We start from the raw sequence: 16,311 nt of genomic DNA, 5'->3' as shown, positions 1-16,311 counted from the left end.
AAAATATAGTTTGAAACTGTAATACGTTGCTTTACATGGGTTAGATGGCCATTTTAACTTACGAAAACCTGCGCGTCACCTTTAACATTAAAGCTTAGCACGGACTTCACAGCGAAGAGGTTTCTGTGGAACAGAACATCCTGGTGATCTCTTCATACACCAGCAGAGACTTCTTGATTTAAGGATCTGTGTTGCACGGTTCACTTACACACAAATTATCTGCCACACTGCACTGCCTGTCTTGGATTGTTTAACAACTGTGCTGATAAGATCTCCACTTTAGGTCTCCTAAAGTAAATCAAATAAACCACAAACCTCTCTAAACTGCAGCAGAATAAAAAGACTGTATTTTGCTAACAACAAGTAAGTTTGTTGGAAGCCAAAGTAGCTGGCAACTTCCAAAGGAGTTCAAGCTAAAGGAAAATAAACTTAAGCCTACGTTAGTTGCAAGTCTGTAGGTGGAGATGTTTAATGGCTGGAAACACAACACATGAACCTTCAGGTGAAGGGAGAACAAATCAAGATGAACGATAAGCATAGCTGTCAAGGAACCCTGAGTAACCAAGGCACACGGTGCAAACTTAAAAGCACTGTGCCAAGATCCAGACTTCGACCTCATGCTGCACATCTCCAGTTCCTGACTTTCGGGAAGTTGTGTATTTACCTCTGTGAGGATAGACGCTTTATTTCTGGTTCTGCAGCACCAAAGCCTGAAATTCAAATCTTACGCTGCAGATAATCCTTTCTAGAACTAGCAGAATGCTATTTTAAAGCTCTCTCCCCAATAGCTATACTCTCTGAAATAAATACAGTGAAATACATCTCAACACCATCCGCTTTAGTATCGGTTGAATTTACCAAGCTTTTTCTTTTAAGAACATTTAAGACGTTACACAGGCGATAACACAAATAACTGCACATTAATAAAAATGGCAATCACAGCATGTACAGAAAACTAAGGAAAAAACCTTAAAATTGTTACACAACGACAAACTGCACAGCTGTGCTCATAATTATGCAATGAACTTTAAGACAGCTGTGTGTTTACACTTTTAATCAAACAAAACCACCTTCCTCCATTTCACTGGAACCCATCGTGGATGCAAGCCTACGCCGCACCGTCCCCACTGCCCGAGCAGCGCAGGACGTTCCCAAAGCACGCTCATCCCCAAACGAGGGCAGCTCTCCACGTGTCTGCTGGGAGAGACTTTTTTTCTGGTGTTTAAAAAATTAGGAACATTTTCTAAAATCTCTATCCAGTCTTCAATTTGAGGGAAGAAACGGCACCGTAGCCTGGGGAAGTGTTTTTCTTTTCTCTTTCTCTGTATTTGCATAAAGAGAGACAAGCTTGTCTACCATCTCTTAAGCAATCCCAATTGCATGTAATACCCTTGGAAATACTTGGGGACAGCTTAATACAAGAGGTTTCTTCACAAGACCACCTCCTTCTCACTACTTCACTCGTCTCCCAACTAATTTTCTTAATACCTCTGTTAGCCCGCGCCACAACACCTCACCATACAACTTTACGGTTTCCGTGACTGCTCTTGCTCCTTTTATGAATTCCTTGATTTCTAACTTCCCTGCAGCAGACAACAGACGCCGACCAAAGTTACCTCGACTCAGAGCAAGGCACAGAAGCCACCGCCACCCCCCGCCGGAGCGCGGTGCCGCCGGCGAGCGGGCTGCGCTCACCCCTCCGCGCCTTCTCCCGGCCGCGGCTGCGGGGCTCCGCGCGGGGGGACCCCGGCCCGGCAGCGGGGGGGACCCCGGCCCGGCAGCGGGGGCACGGCGCCGCTGCCCGCAGGAGGACGGGCGGTGGGGAGGGAGCCCGGGTCCTCCCCGGCCCGCCCAAACTCCTGCTTCCAGGCCCGGGTGGGAGCCGGGACCGGGCTTCCCCCGGCCTCCGCGGCGGCTCCCCGCACACACACACACACACACACACACACACACACACACACACACACACGCACGCACGCCGCGGGCTCACCGGGTAACGGCGCCCGGCCGGGAAGCGCCCGCGGGAGGAAGGACGGGGCGGCGGGAGGCCGAGAGCCTCCGCGGGGGAGCGGCCGGGGCCGCGCTCCCCCGCCGCCGGGGATGGGGCGGGAGAGGCGGGCGGAGGGCCCCGCCGGAGGAGCCAGCCAGCGCTTGCCGGGCCGGGCCGGGCCGGGCCGCCCCGCGGGCCCCTCCGCGCCGTCCCCGGGCGCCGCCGGGCGGGCCGGGGCAACCTCGCGAGGCCGCGGCGCCGGGGCGGCCCGCCGGGCCGGGGGAGCGGGGTCGGGGGGCCGCGGGGTCCGTACCGTAGATGGGCCGCAGGCGCCGGTCGTTGGGGTCCTGCACATGGCCCCGCGCCGCCATGATGAGAGCGCAGAACGGCAGTGCGCAGCCGCCGGCCGGGCCGGCCCGGGGGCGGGGGTGACGGGGCCGGTAGGAAGCGCAGGGCGGGGCCGGGGCCGGGGCCGCCGTTGCGTTCCCGAGGAGCCGGCGGAGCGGGGCCGGTGTTTTTCGCCTTCGCCGGGCTGGGTCGATTCCCTCCCCGGGCCCCGCTGCGCTGCCGAGGGCGGGGGCGTCTCCTCCCTCCCTCCCGCCTTGCCGCTGCCTGAGGCGCGGCCGCCCGCCGCCCTCTCCCCGGCCGGGGGCAGGGAGCAGCCGCCCGCCGCGCTGAGGGGCCGGGGCCGTCCCTTTCCCGCGCTGAGGTACCGGTACCCTGAGGGGCCGAGGGAAAGGGGGTGCCTCGCTTTCAGCCCCCGGACAGAAAATGGCTATAGCGGCAGTTACCGAGGCGGAAACCCGGCTGTGTGGCAACTGGTAAGAAATGAAACTGAACGCTTGGCAGGGCTGTCTGTGTGTCGGGGCCTGTCCTTTGGGCAGGCAGGCTGGAGATCCAGTCAGTAAGCGGTGTGTATTCCCTTGAAACGCTATCAAAGGTGCAAATTAATAATGAACAAACCACCTTTTTAGAAACGTTTGGGTTTTGGTTTTACCTTGTCAGGTATTTATGTCTTATAAAGTAATTTTCCCAGCCTTTACTCATGTTTCTGACTTAACAGGCAACTAGGCAGAAACGAAAGTATTCCAATCGAAATGAAGACTCGATTTTCAGTGAGGTACACATGAGGTACATGATTGCAAGTTGTTCTTTGGCAGCTGCGTGGCTCAGAGATGTAAAAATAGAATCAATAGGCACATATTGTTGTGGCAGTTGTTTCTCTGATAACAGTTCTCTTTCTGTAAAGCGCTAGTGTTGGTAATACATTTACTGATAATGACGTAACCTCAGAAGTTGCGTCTTGAATACAAGCAACTAAAGAAATCAACTTTTTTTTTTCTTTTTTCTTAAAGAGACATGGGAATCCAAACAGTTTCTTGCAACATCAGTGCAGTTTGTTTGCAGGCAGTGAGTATGTGCAGTTCAGACGCTGCTGTTGGGCTGCGTTGCTTTGCCAGGCTGTTGGCTGCTTGGGATCTGGCAAGGGAGAAGACTGAACAGCCGTAGTGTTTTTCCTTTGAGACATGGAAGGCACTAAGCAATAGGTTATAAAGTTAATTTTGGTGTTGTGAAGGCTGATTTCTTGTGTGCAGGGGGGGAATGATGCTACCTGCTTGAGGCAGGAATAAGGGCTAAGCTCCTAGTGTCTCAGTTCTTTTTGCACCTTTTGTGTTCGTAAGCCTTGCATCCTCCTTAAGAAAGGAAAATGAGTATCGTAGAAATGAGGTGAGTTGGGGAATTTTGGCTACGGAGTAATACGGTTACCGCTATCATTCCCTGAATAGATCTGGCCTAACAGGATATGTTAGTTATTTTTTCTAAGCAGAGCACTGTTCGACCTCTCATAACCAAGTTATTTTCAGGAAGAAACTTTGATCTTCTCGGATTAGTTTATTAACTTGAACCTGATGATAACTTTTTTATGCTGCAAAATTTATCTTTCACGTAAGAAAATAAATCCACCTTGATTTTATCTTAATGCAGTGTGAAACCTGTGACCTTTGCATGCTGTACGTGTTAATATCCCAACTATAAAGGAACATGGAGGCCTGGTTGGGCTTGCCTTTCTCTTTAGTTACTCAGTTCTCTAACCCATGAGTTCATAGAAAGCTGTCTTAGGATTTTTTTTTGTTATGAAAAACTACTTGGAATTGTTGTCAGTGTATTTTCTGAAAAGTAACCTCTGTGACTTTCTCATAGCAAAAAGGATATTCCTGTTGCTAATTTCATCATGCATGAAATCCACTGTAGGAGAAATATTGAAGTATGCCGCTACTGCAGTGAATTAATCCCAAAGACTGAAATGAAGAACCATTTTGAGTCTGAACACGTGCAGGTGAGAAACAATTTTCTCCTCTAAAATCGCTGACTTCTATGGCACTTAATCTAACGAGGTCTGTTTGTTGTAGGTTACCTGCAAGTGTAGGATGAAGATAGAAAAATGTCTCTTGAAGGATCATGAGGTTGGTGGACGTTGTGTTATTAGACGCTTGGCAGGTACTCTGCGGTATTTCCAAGCACTGATTCTAGAGCCTTTCTGTCAGCTGAGACCTGGATTCCAACCTGTGATTGATGTATCCTTTTTATTGAACTGTGCTTTCTAAATTCACACCCTCTGACAGAAGGTGGCTGGAAACAGCCTTAAAGTGGTGGAGCCTGCTCAGGCCTTCTTATAAAAGGGGTATCTGTGATAATGGGTGATTTTTGTCCTTATTAGTGAGGAAGATGAAAAATGGTACGCTATTTCAAAAGTACAGAATATGATTAACTTGACTTTTTTCATTCCTTTAACATTACACATTTCTGACTCTGCTGCAGTCGTTATGTGAGTTTTAATAACTCATTGTGTCCAAACAGACTTTTAAAATAGCTTACAAAGTAAACTGAAATGGGACACAGTAGGATTTTCTGAGTTTCTGAATCCAGTTGGCTGCTGTCACAGGCAATCTTGTTATAAATGTCAGCACCTTCCCTTCCTATGGGCTCATTTAAAGGCAGCTCTGGAAGTGCCACACGAGTCTGCTTATCGGTGAGGAAAAAAGGATTTTCTTTGAAGATGTGTCCAGTTCAAAACCTGGGAAGTCGATTATCCTGCACGTTTGTGTGTAGTGCTTTTAGTTTTGTTTATAAAGCAAATGACGATGTATTATTGCAGCATCTGTGATTATAACATATTTCATCTATGTTTAACCCCTTTTGAAGGGCAGCTTGCCTGTCATTCAGTGTTGGGTAAAGAACACATGTAAGCAATTCTTTTTGAGTAGTAAATGTGCTGTAAATCTGTTCCCTAATATAACACACACGAACATGTTTTTAGCAGTACTCAATGAAATGTGATTAGTACTGGATGTCAAGACTGTATGTAAAAGCTAACTTCAAAAAGCACCATGTGAATCTGCGGTCCAAGCGTTACAGATTAAAAAAAAATGTTCTGAGTATTCCGAGTGCTTCAGCTAGCATGTTTATGACTACGCAGCTTATATGACACGCTGATCTTATATTTCTCACGTAGTATCTTATTTCAGGCTGTTCCTTAGCATAGCTTTGGATCTGGCTAAACAAACAATAGACCGCTCAGCTCTTAAGCAACTGAGAACCTCCCTCCTCCTTTGCCTCAGTCTTCCATATGTTAAGAATAACCCCTCTTTCTTTTTCCAGGCATCGGCGTGCCCTCTGCGTCCCGCCGTCTGCCAGTACTGTGACTTACAGCTCACTTTCAACAAGCTCCAGGACCATGAAATTTACTGCGGAGCTAGGACCGAGAGATGTGGTGGGTGCGGTCGTAACATCATGGTGAAAGATCTAAAAGAGCATCCTCCAGTCTGTGGGCAAGAAGTGAAACAAGTAAGAGGAAGCAGAACAGTGCCTCGCTTTGAGGATGAGGATGCAGATTTGCACGCCCTTCGAGACATTAGAAACCGACTGAGATCAGGTAACTATGCCGGGCCTTTGTGGAGAATGCCCCTGGTGCTAGAAAAGCAGATTTAGAGCAGCTGTGTAGGAGACAAAACACTTAAGGACATTAGCAGAAGAAATGTTGCAGCAGCACAAAGAAATCAAAAGTGAGGGAAGGTGTAGAGAAGAGCAATAATTGGCTTCTAATTTGACATTCGGCAGCTGATCCAAGTCTAATGTTTTGTAATTGCTTTCTGTGAAAATACTGAATAATGAAAGCTCCAGAGGCGATGTGAGTGGGACCCTTTTGCCATGGAATAGAACGGCAAAGGTATAAGCCAGCTGAACAGAGGACTGCGGAGGTACGCGGTGTGAAAGCCCAGGCCACTGCCTGTTCTTTTGTTTCAAAGTATCTGGCTTAAAAATGAAATTGGAGTTGTTTGCTCACTGCAAATTCTGTCCGTTTTTGTTGAGCAGCTGCACTCCTCTTTACTCCAGTTCAATAGAAGGGTAGGTAAGGTCTGGACGTGGGTTCATGTAGTGCTGCGCATTTCTGCAGTGACGTCCCATAGCTTTCCTACCAGGAAAGATTCCGTGGTTTTCTTCTGTACAATTCCCACTGTTGTCAAATGTAATATCATTAAAAGGAATTTGTTTTCCTATCAATATACTGAAGAAACAAAGCGGAAACATTTCAGCCTTGTAAAAGGGCCGAGACTACAGTATATTAATTGGACCTTGTTCACGGCGTAGGTCACAGAAGGTTCCTCAGTGACTCCGTAAAGCTCCCAAGAAGCTTAAGTTCAAGCTTTTGGAGTAAGAGGAACGACCTTCTTCTTTTTCTCCTTTTTTGCTTGTTGCAAACAAAAATAGAGTGAGTGTTTTGACGCAGGTGTCCTAGGCTTTGAAACGCTGATCTCCACGAGTGTCCACACGTGCACATGTGAAACCCTCATGGTTGAGCTGGTCTCATGTGCAGAAGTGAACTGCTTGTTGCAGGCTTAACGTTCTCTCACATTTATGGTATTTGTCTTTTGAAGAGGATGAACTGGAGCAGCTGGAGAGAAAAGAAGACACTCGTTCTTCACTTTATGAAGAGTGGAATGCCGATTTAGACTACGTGTTGGCTCTTAGCCTACAAAATGAGAATAATCCTCACAGTAATACTGCAGCTGAAATTCCCGGTGACTTCTGGGAAAACTACTATGCCAAAGAGTCTCTGCCATTGGCCCGTCTTAATGAAACAGACAAGTCAAATCTCTTCTCCTGTGACTCTTTGCTGTCTTTTAGCACATCAAACCACGTAAAAAGTAAGTATAAATGCTGTTGTGGTGGGGTTTTTTCCCTTAAAGTTTGAGAGAATGGAGAAGGAAAGAGGATTCTGGGACTGGGAATGTCAAAGATTATTTAGGTATTTTAAAATGTCAAAATGAGTATCTCTGAGACTCCCTCTAAATCATTTTTAGATAATTGATGCACAGGAGATTAGACTCTCCATGACTTCCATTCTTCCTTCCTTTCTTAAATTTTATCTTCCGCTTCCTCAAAACTTGGCAATATTAGTGTTTAAAATAGTTTCTTTCAAAGAGGTATTACTAAAGCAATAGAGCAAGGGAAGAAGAAATAAAAGGTGTAGAGAATCTCTGACCTTGATATGAGGCGAGAGCTTCATAACAACTGAGTAGGTGACAACTTTCTTGTTGAAGTAAACGTGAGAGGGAGGATCTGGGGGAGACCTGAAGTGCCAGCTTATTTGGAAAGGAGAAATGGTGCTAAAGGATTTACTGAAGGCAGTAACAGGTTTTTTTACCAGACTGTTCGATATTATCTTTGACCCCCAAACATTGTTCTCACTCTGGGTGAATTTGCTTATGTGAAATTCAGCAAGTGGAGTTAGAGTAACTGTTTCCTTAGCGTTTGCTCTGGTTGCTGTCCTGTGGCACAAAACAGGAGTCTGTTCCTTAGGAATTCTGAAGATAAGTCCAACTGCAAGATGCAGCTGCATCAGACTTCTCTATGGCAGAGGATATAACCGTTACTTATTTTGCAGATGATGAGATCATCATGTTGCCATGTGAATTTTGTGAGGACCTCTACCCTGCCGAAGACCTGATTCTTCATCAGGTTTAGTACTTTCTTGTATTGTATCTAGGGGTTTGCAGTAAAGACTTTTTTGTGCTACAGTGGCTGAACAGGGCTGCAGTCATCACTCAGTCGTACTGTGACAACTCTAGCAATTTTGTCTTTGCAAAGTGGGTTTTTAAAGTTCATCTGTGCTCAACAGGAGAGCTAATTTTTCCATGTTGCTTGCATAACAGACAGGTTGTAACCCAGCAAGTGCCTTTGCCTCGTTCAGTAAAAGAAGTTCTTCTCCAAATCCACGAGAATACGACGGTCTCTGTGCTCTTGGGTCCAAAAGCTGTAGGTCTCTCTCTTCATCCCAGCCCCAAGCTGCCCAGGCAGAAGGAGACACTATGATTCCGTGTGAATTTTGTGGCGTCCAACTAGAAGAGGAGACGCTCTTTCATCACCAGGTACTAAACAGAACTTGATCTGTTGTATCACATCCAGCTGTCAAGAACTGTGCCAAGTCCTGCAGCCTCTTGTTGTGGCACGCTTCAGGAATCCCAGTAACTGTCCCCTGTATCAGATCTTCCTAAACAAAGCCTCTTGGGTCCCATCTAAAATGGGATGGGAGGCTCTTACTGAACAATAACCATCATTTTTGAAAGCCCTCATAGCAAAAGCTAAACAAAAGGCCCTGAAATTGCACAATATAAATGTTTGACTTACGCATAAAAGTTGTGTTGAAACCAGGATGTATGAATCACGGCTAAGGTGGGAGAGGAGCACAGGCGTATGACCCGTGGGGGTGAGAGGGGAAGTAGACAACGCAGACTACAAATCTAGGAGATGGAGGAATGTCTCGGCGGGGGGATGTGCAGAGAGAGGAAGGGTAAGAGCGTGAAAATATCCAAAGCTCAGCCTAAGAGAGAAGTGGTGGGTTTATGAAATGATGGGTGCTGCAGAGCGCTTACTAGGGCACGCTGGTTCTCCTGTACATCGCTGTCTGGTGCTTCTGACGTGGAAAGAACGCCAGGCCTTGGTACTGCTGAAGCTGTTACTGCTTTTCAAGAATGCTGGACAGATAGCAGCCGGACCGCTGGGTGCTTTAATGCTTCTGTACGCCCAAAGAACAGATCTGGGGAGCGGTGTGCGCGTGGAAGAGACAGTCCTCTGGAATTTGCTGCTGTTACAGACAAGTTCTGCAAATGCTGAACTCGCTCGTTTTCTGTTTCACAGCTGAAGGAATTGGGAAGTTTACAGTTCCTACAGCCCTGACTAGCAAACTAGTGAAGCTGCATTTGTGTGTTTGTTTTTCTAGGCCTTTCCTCTCCTTGGTGATAGTAAATTCAATATTAACAGAAATGAGATCTGATAAAATTCCATAGCTTTTCCTTTGCTAAATAGCAGTGCTTGCCACGAAGGAGAAGTCCCATCCACTTCCTATTATGGTTGCCTGTTGGAAGACTGGTTTTTTTATCTAACTATTTTGGAAATGCAGAATGCAAAGACTGCTTTATCTACAAGCTTCTAATATTTTTGGTGATGTTTGTGTACGATAATCAGGACTTGTAAAGAATTAGTGACGGGAGCTGAGTTGCCACAATAGAGTTTGTTTGCAAACCACGAAAAGGACACCCTGTATTTAAAGTGTTGTGTCCACATAGTATTCCTGGTATCTAACAAAGGTAACAAATGTTTTCCTTTCTAGTTCATGTTTTTGTTTTGTGTCCTATGGGTGTCTGTCTTCTTGTTTTGTTGTTCCTTGATGTAATTAACCTGCAGAAAAACATGACTTTATGACAAGGAGAGCCAACAAGGGCACTTCTGTGGGCGGCATGACTTGGAAATCACTTTTAACTGGATTTCTGTCCTTGGATTTTATGATGGCACCGATACCAGGTTGATATCAGGAGCTTGATCAGAATTACAGTGACAGTGCTTCAGGGCTGCTTTCCCCATGCCTGGGACTGGCTTTGCAGGGTCAGTTTTAGGTGTGAGAGGCAGAGGCTGAATAAGAGAGCGTCTGGTTGGTGGCTGGCTGGCGGTGAGGCCCCAAATACAGGCTGGTTCTGTTCAGCAGGACTGGCTCACGCTGCCAGTTCCGCTTTTGTTTAGGTCCTGTGTCAGCCAGTGCTTATTCCTAAGCTCTGCGTACGAGAAAACGTGGGTGTCGGCAAGCAATATCTGCCTCTTCCTGAAAGCAATTCCCTACTAACCTTAATCTGTCTGAGGGATGATGCTCTGCAGCGTTTTTACAGGAATAAGTCTGAATGAGCTGTCATTTAAACAGTCGAATGTGTGTTTTGCTTTAGCACCATTGCGATCTGCGCCCAGCCAGCCCAGCGGCCAGCTTTCCGTCTCAGCAGCTGCTGTCTCCTCAAGGCGACAGAGAGAGAAGAGAATCACCAGAGCTGGCTCGGAGACGAATCAGGCATCAAGGTGTGGGCAAAACACAGACTTACGCACACCCTTTTCCTTTCCGTTTGCAGGAACGCTGTGCATGTTCTAAGCTGAATAGACGTGTTACCCTCTTCTGTCTCCAAAATTTAAAAAGCCTTTGATCCCCTGCGATTGGTCTAGTTTTACTTAAGAAAGATTAAATCGCTGAAACTCGGTATCCTCAAAGATGGTGGTTATGAAGCCCTATGCTGCTGGAATGGAAATTAGGTCTAGTTTTGGTTCTGAATAGTCTCTAATGTCTCATGCTGCATTTGCTGTTCCTATTAAGCGCTGTCTTCTTGTCCCCTCAGGAGACGTTTCTCCTTGGTGCACAGAAGGCTTGGGGCAGCAGAGGCTCAGCTATCCTGCGCGAGGGACCAAGTCACTGAAGGAGACGGCCAACGCCGGGAAGGCACCATTGCCCTCTGTGGCGAGAGCTGGCGGTGCTCCCGACGCGAGAGGGAAGCCCGGGAAGGTGGCTGGCAGCGAGGGAAGACCGAAGAACAGAGGTGCAAGTGAATCTGCAGGTGGGACGACGCCACGGGCGAGACCTATTCAGAACTTTCATTCCGAAGCCGTCACACCCAGCTTCTCGAGAACTTCTCCAACCCAGCCAAGGTAACGCCTTTCTCCTCCCTTACGTCCTGAAGCGTAAGGGATCAGTGGCGCCGTATGAGCAAGTTTTGCCCTGCTGAAAGCGGGGGCGCAGCCTTAGGCCTGGCGCATTCTGATCTTCGGGTGGCAGCAAGCCCGCAGCAGCAGCAGTGACAAGTCTGTTCCAGTCCTCTGCCTCATTTCCTTACGGTGCAAATCTGGATGCCCTCGTGTTTGGTTTCACTCAGCTTAATTTGGCTGGCGCTTACCTGAGTTTCAAACAGCAAACTTTGGCTTTTACATCTAAATAGAACGGACAAAATGGGCACTGGGAGACAGGGTAGGATAACGCCGCGTTCTCTCTCCATCGTAGCGCTCGCAGCTTCTCTCTTTGCTCCTTCAAAACTCAAAAGGCGCAGAAAGCTAAAATGGAATCCGAACATTTTAGCGCGATGCCTTTATGCCTCATCACCTACTTCCTTTGCTGCCTAACTCGGCCTGCCGCACCCCTCGCCTCGGTCACCGGTCGGGTTTTTATTTCCCTCCCTGCCGCGCAGTGAGGGCTGCTGGCTGGGATGTGGTTCTGCTACAAAAATAACTGGGTCGGGGTTCAGGAGAAGCATGAAGGCTTCGTCCTTCACCTTCCAGAGTCTCCCTGGTGTGAAGGCGCTGTGTTTATGCAGCAGTAAGAGCACGGAAGGCGGTAGGCTTGCTTCCTCTGACCCTGTCCCTGTTCTTCTGCAGCCGCACCAGCAATGGGGGAGGAAGGCGCCTCGGGATGTCGGATGGCCCCGTCGGCTTCAGGCGCAGGAACGCAAAGGTAACCATCTTTTTGTGATGGCTTTGCCAGGACGACGAGCTTATTTTATGCTCCTTCCTGCTTCAGGGAGGTTTCTAGCGCTCGCTCGTTAGCCAGTACTCTGAAAACAGCATCTTTGCTTTTTCCTCCCCCTTCCCTTTAGGCAAAAGCCCAGAGCCCAGCATCTGCTCAGCCAGAGAAGTGATCCACCGCTTACGGAAGACACGCGTAGCGCTCTGCCCGCTGTCACTCTGCACTCCGGTGCTTATTTGTCTGAGCGCAGGTAAAGCCCTGTATCGCCATGGCATTGCAGACTTTCTATGAATTTAAATTTTTATAGGCCGTGATCATTATATATATATATATATATATAAAAAAAAGTATTTTTAATTTGCGAGAGTATACTACAGGTTTTTACTTCTGTGATCTATGCTAGCAACGTCCCAGGATGGCAAATTCGCTTCTGCCTTGGGAACCACCCGGGCTATGCCGCGAGGGCTGCGCGTCCTCGGCTGGTACACGGAGAGGGGGATTACGCTTCTCAGCGGAGAAGCTCTGAGCCCGGGGCTGTGTTGTAAGACGCTTTTTAATGCTGTATTAGTCCCTGCTTTTTAAATTCCTTGTAATAAAATTTATCTAACCATGTCCCAAACCGTTGTGCAGTAAAAAAATCTGTTACGCGAGGTGAGGCGGGATCACGAACGCTCTTTGGGGTAAGTTTATCACCGAGTCGGAACCTTTTGCTAACTGCTGTTTGCTGTTACTACCTGCATGAGGTCTTGGGTAATTTGCTCCGTTAACAAAGCTGTTTCACCCCTCGCGCTTTGGCCCAGTGTTAGGGCATTGGGAATGCAGAAGCTGGAGCAGGCAGGGCTTGGCTAATGACCACAGGCATCTGGCTAATTAACGGGGTACAGCAGATGGCGTGAGCAGGGCTAATTAGCCGCTCACCCCGCTGGGGCAAGGCTGCTGCCAGAGGCCTCGTCTCTGCTGCCAGCACCAGGCTCGGCTTCAGGGAGGCTGAAGGGGTCTTGGTTTTAAAATAAAGACATTTTACGGACGCTTCCACCAAATGTAAGCGTTTATTTATACAAGAAAAGCAGAATAAAGGTATTTAAAAACAGGTGGCAACCAACCTTGCGATGGCATTTTGGGGAGAACTGCTAGGGCAAGAACAGGGAATCTAAGCCGGCTCTTCTGGCTTGTGAGGGTTCACGGGACGCCTCGTTCGGAAACTGGGAGTGTGAAAAATCACCAACTACCGAGCTGAGGGTGGGGCGCGGCTGCGTTGTTCCTCAGGCGTGAGAAAAACTGCACTTGCTCCATTCAGAGAAATATTAGCAATCATTGTGCTTGCTCTCCCTTTTGTACAAAATATTTACATTTCTGTTCCAAGTAAATACAAATTTTTACCCCGTAAAAGTGGGATTTGAAAGCAGGTAACCTGCCACTTCATTTCTAGCGGCTCTCATCCTCTGCCTCAGGGCAGCTTCAGCAGCGGAGGATTCCTTTCGTTATTTCCAGCCCCAAAGAAGGACACGAAACACCTAAAGGGATGTTAAGAATCTCCTTTATGCGGGTGTACACTGGATGGCCAAGAGCACTTAACAGGTTAATGCTGTGTACGGTACCAAGATGGACACACACCAAGCTAGAACTAATACCCAGCTCCAGAGTTTTTCCATTGTTTAGCATAATTTTACATTCTGAATGAATATATATTAAAAAAAAAAAAAAATCATCACAAACCAACCTCCGCTGTGACAAACAAGCCTATTACAGACAATGTCAAGTTCATTTAAAGCACAAGGAAGTAATGATGATTAGAAAAGCTTTAATTAAAGGCCAGGTGAGCTACAGGCGAACCACTGCAGCACGCACTTCCCAGGAACGGAACGGAACAAAACAAAGCCCAAGCGCCCCCCGCAACTCCGTCTCTTGCAGGGCTCAGGCCATTCTTCAGAGAAAAAAAAAAAAAAACCCAAGGTCAATGAAGGTTATTTATTGGTGTGACACTTTTCCTGTATAAGAAGCTTCATTTACACAGCAAGGTGTAAACAGCATTGACTAAAAGTTTGTTATTTGTAATCATAAATAATTAATTGTAATAAATATGTATCAAGTAACTTTACAGCACGCTTTGCAGGGCCAAGACGCGGATATGTTCCACTCAAATGTGCTCTCTGGAAGGAGAAGACAGACGTTAGCAGCAGTTTCTTACTCACAGCTGTAACCACAGCCTTGGAAAACGCTGGCGCACCGAGCTCCCGAGCCCCGGCGAGCGAGGCGCCTGCGCTGCAAGTCCACCCAAAGCGTTACGGGCTTGAAACGGGCGATTTAAAGCCGGTACGAAGCCAGAATCCGCCGGCCAGAAAGAAACCCCACAGGTGTCCTCGTCAGCAGCGGTTCTGCCGTGACACTCAGCCGCCGTCCTTCACGGTTCCTCGCGGCACCCGTTTGGGAGCAGGCGGCCCGGGTGGGAATAAACCGGCTCCGAGCCGCTCCTTCTGCTTAGTTTTCCCCTCGGTTTTTGTAAACTCCACGTGTGTTTGCGCTTACTCTGAATGATTTCTCAGCTACATATATGCTTCTACCAGGAAATGGACAAGATTCAAGAGTAAATATTCTTCCTACATGGATCTGTTCCTTGGAAAGGGCAATATGCAAGAGGAGGGTAACAGCTTCCTAACCACAGGATCTGCAGACTCTGTATGCCGACAACTACCTCTACAACTGGTGCACGCACGTTTTTCCATTCGCTCACAGAAGAACAAGAATATACACGCTTTTTGAGGCTCTTCTCCCTTACTCACGGCTTCCAAGCACCACACGCTCACCATTCCCAATATTCACAATAATATACAATAAATACAGCTTTTTCAATTCCCATGACCACCGACAAGCCAAATTAGCGTATGCTGTCTTCTAAAGAGACGTAGAACACCACCTTAAGTACAGTTACACACGCACCATCGTAGACCTTTTGTCTGGTCGATGTGCGCCAAGCACATCGGAAGGAAAAGGAGGAAGGCGTAGCTCAGTACTGGCACTTAACGTAGGTATAGTACCGAGCCGAGCAGCACAGCGGTGATCTCAGTATGTCCTCTTCGGGTCTTCGGCACGCAGGCGATTCTCGCTCGTGCCGGGCTCCGAGCGATCAACAAAGCAACGCCGTACTCGGAAACGCACCCGGTGCAGGGCAACCGCTCTGACGCGAGCGAAGGAAGACAGGCGTGTCGATGCGTCGGTTGGAAACCGCCCCAGAACGTATTTCACGAGATACAAAAGTTCAACTTGGCGAGCTGTTCTCTCGCCATAGTCCGCTATTGTCCTTTCCGCAGAAAATAGAAGCTTTCTCTTCCAACGCCCAGCTCTGTGCCTTCCCCCCGCCTCATCCTCCGTCCGGGTGTCACACCGCTAGGGCAATTGGCTCTTAGATCAGAGATCATTTTTGAGTACAAAAATGAGTTCCAGGTGTTTAACCACAGGCTGCGCGTTCTGAAAGCTTGTTCGGAAACAGGAGAAAGTCACAGATCGTAAGCTTGAACGGTGGTATTTTACACCATACAGAGAGAAGTCGTTTTGTTTCTGCTAATATTTTAATTACAATAAATTATTTTGTTACTGAGCAAAGCAGACATTCAAGAACATCTAGGGCAAGAACCCAACTGAATTGCGGCCCTTTCACTGTTCTTTCAATTGGAAGTCTTCCTAATCAAAAGTGCCTAGCTGAAACCCCAAATTAACTGCGGCAGCTACCCGTGTGCTTGCTTCTAGTTTAAAAAGTTACAAGAAAATGGTGGAAACGTAAACATGCAGTTTGGCAGCAGAGTTTCTGCTCTAAAACTCAAGCAAGTGCTAGAAATTCTGCATGACCCCTGCCTGCGACAGAAGAGGTACCGTGCTCTGTGCCTGCAGGTGCCCGGCAGCGATTCCCTCCCCGCACCCGATTCTTTCCATTTTTGTATTCCCAAATGTTTCAGGGGAGAGCGATCTACGAGCCTACGAGTGCTCCTGAACTCGGAACGCCCTCGCTTTTGTTGTGTTTGCATGGGTAATATCGTTCTAAATTACAAAATTAGAAATGTACATGTTTAAAGGTTTGTCGAAATTAAATTATACACAAACTGGTCTTTACTAAACTATCCTACAAATATTCCACAAACAAGGCAGCAAAATAACCAGTCCACCACGAAGTCTACAAATACAAAATGTAAGTCTTCCAGTAATTATTGTAACGGGAACAAAAGTTCAGAAAAGAAACTCCACCTCCCGCTCGTCACACAGTGTTACAGGAGGTATTTTTACGTGAATTAAAGGGTTTCCAACGTTAGCAGAGCCATGAAACACTCCAGCCCGTCACCTCCAGGCATCCCCTGCTCCCGCTCAGCCGCTGAGCGGATCCTCCCGGTAGTGGATGGCGTAGCGGAGCTTCTCCAGCATTATGTCCAGCGAGGAGTACTGAGGAAGTTTGATCATGAACATGCATGTTTCCACACGGATGTACCGAGAGTCTGGAGAACCT

The 16,311-nt window shown here is 47.6% G+C and overlaps 3 protein-coding genes across 15 annotated transcripts in view; 1 reads left to right on the top strand and 2 right to left on the bottom strand.

The window, feature by feature from the left end:
• The window catches only part of NAA25 (N-alpha-acetyltransferase 25, NatB auxiliary subunit), a 33,450-nt gene extending 31,029 nt beyond the window's left edge, over positions 1 to 2,421 (bottom strand). For both annotated transcript variants that reach the window (XM_087754781.1, XM_087754780.1), the window contains exon 1: positions 2,304 to 2,421. In XM_087754781.1, the coding sequence (XP_087610907.1) occupies positions 2,304 to 2,361 (58 nt within the window). In that variant the 5' untranslated portion in view covers positions 2,362 to 2,421. The remainder of the gene's footprint in view (positions 1 to 2,303) is intronic.
• TRAFD1 (TRAF-type zinc finger domain containing 1) lies at positions 2,344 to 14,738 on the top strand. 5 transcript variants are annotated; one of them, XR_015704122.1, is made up of 13 exons: positions 2,344 to 2,811; positions 3,054 to 3,121; positions 4,193 to 4,328; positions 4,402 to 4,455; positions 5,651 to 5,924; positions 6,928 to 7,197; positions 7,938 to 8,011; positions 8,206 to 8,421; positions 10,267 to 10,393; positions 10,705 to 11,011; positions 11,732 to 11,807; positions 11,950 to 12,499; positions 13,249 to 14,738. XR_015704122.1 is itself a non-coding variant. In XM_087754783.1 (12 exons), exons 1-12 carry the CDS (start codon positions 2,344 to 2,346, stop codon positions 11,989 to 11,991), a joined length of 2,112 nt encoding a protein of 703 aa, XP_087610909.1. In that variant the 3' UTR covers positions 11,992 to 14,738. The 5 variants fall into 5 exon arrangements, 4 of the variants coding, with proteins under 4 accessions (XP_087610909.1, XP_087610910.1, XP_087610912.1 ...); XM_087754783.1 differs by having other exon boundaries at positions 11,950 to 14,738; XM_087754786.1 differs by lacking the exon at positions 3,054 to 3,121 and having other exon boundaries at positions 2,613 to 2,811; positions 4,244 to 4,328; positions 11,950 to 14,738.
• Positions 13,339 to 16,311, bottom strand: part of HECTD4 (HECT domain E3 ubiquitin protein ligase 4) — a 77,735-nt gene continuing 74,762 nt past the window's right edge. For all 8 annotated transcript variants that reach the window (XM_087754769.1, XM_087754773.1, XM_087754771.1 and 5 more), the window contains one exon: positions 13,339 to 16,309. In XM_087754769.1, the coding sequence (XP_087610895.1) occupies positions 16,173 to 16,309 (137 nt within the window). In that variant the 3' untranslated portion in view covers positions 13,339 to 16,172. The remainder of the gene's footprint in view (positions 16,310 to 16,311) is intronic.

The sequence above is a fragment of the Nipponia nippon genome, unplaced genomic scaffold, assembly GCF_047370975.1.
Source record: "Nipponia nippon isolate SJK-2023a ecotype South Korea unplaced genomic scaffold, ASM4737097v1 scaffold_18, whole genome shotgun sequence".
Lineage (NCBI taxonomy): Eukaryota > Metazoa > Chordata > Aves > Pelecaniformes > Threskiornithidae > Nipponia > Nipponia nippon.
This window is presented reverse-complemented; position numbering and strand designations above follow the sequence as displayed.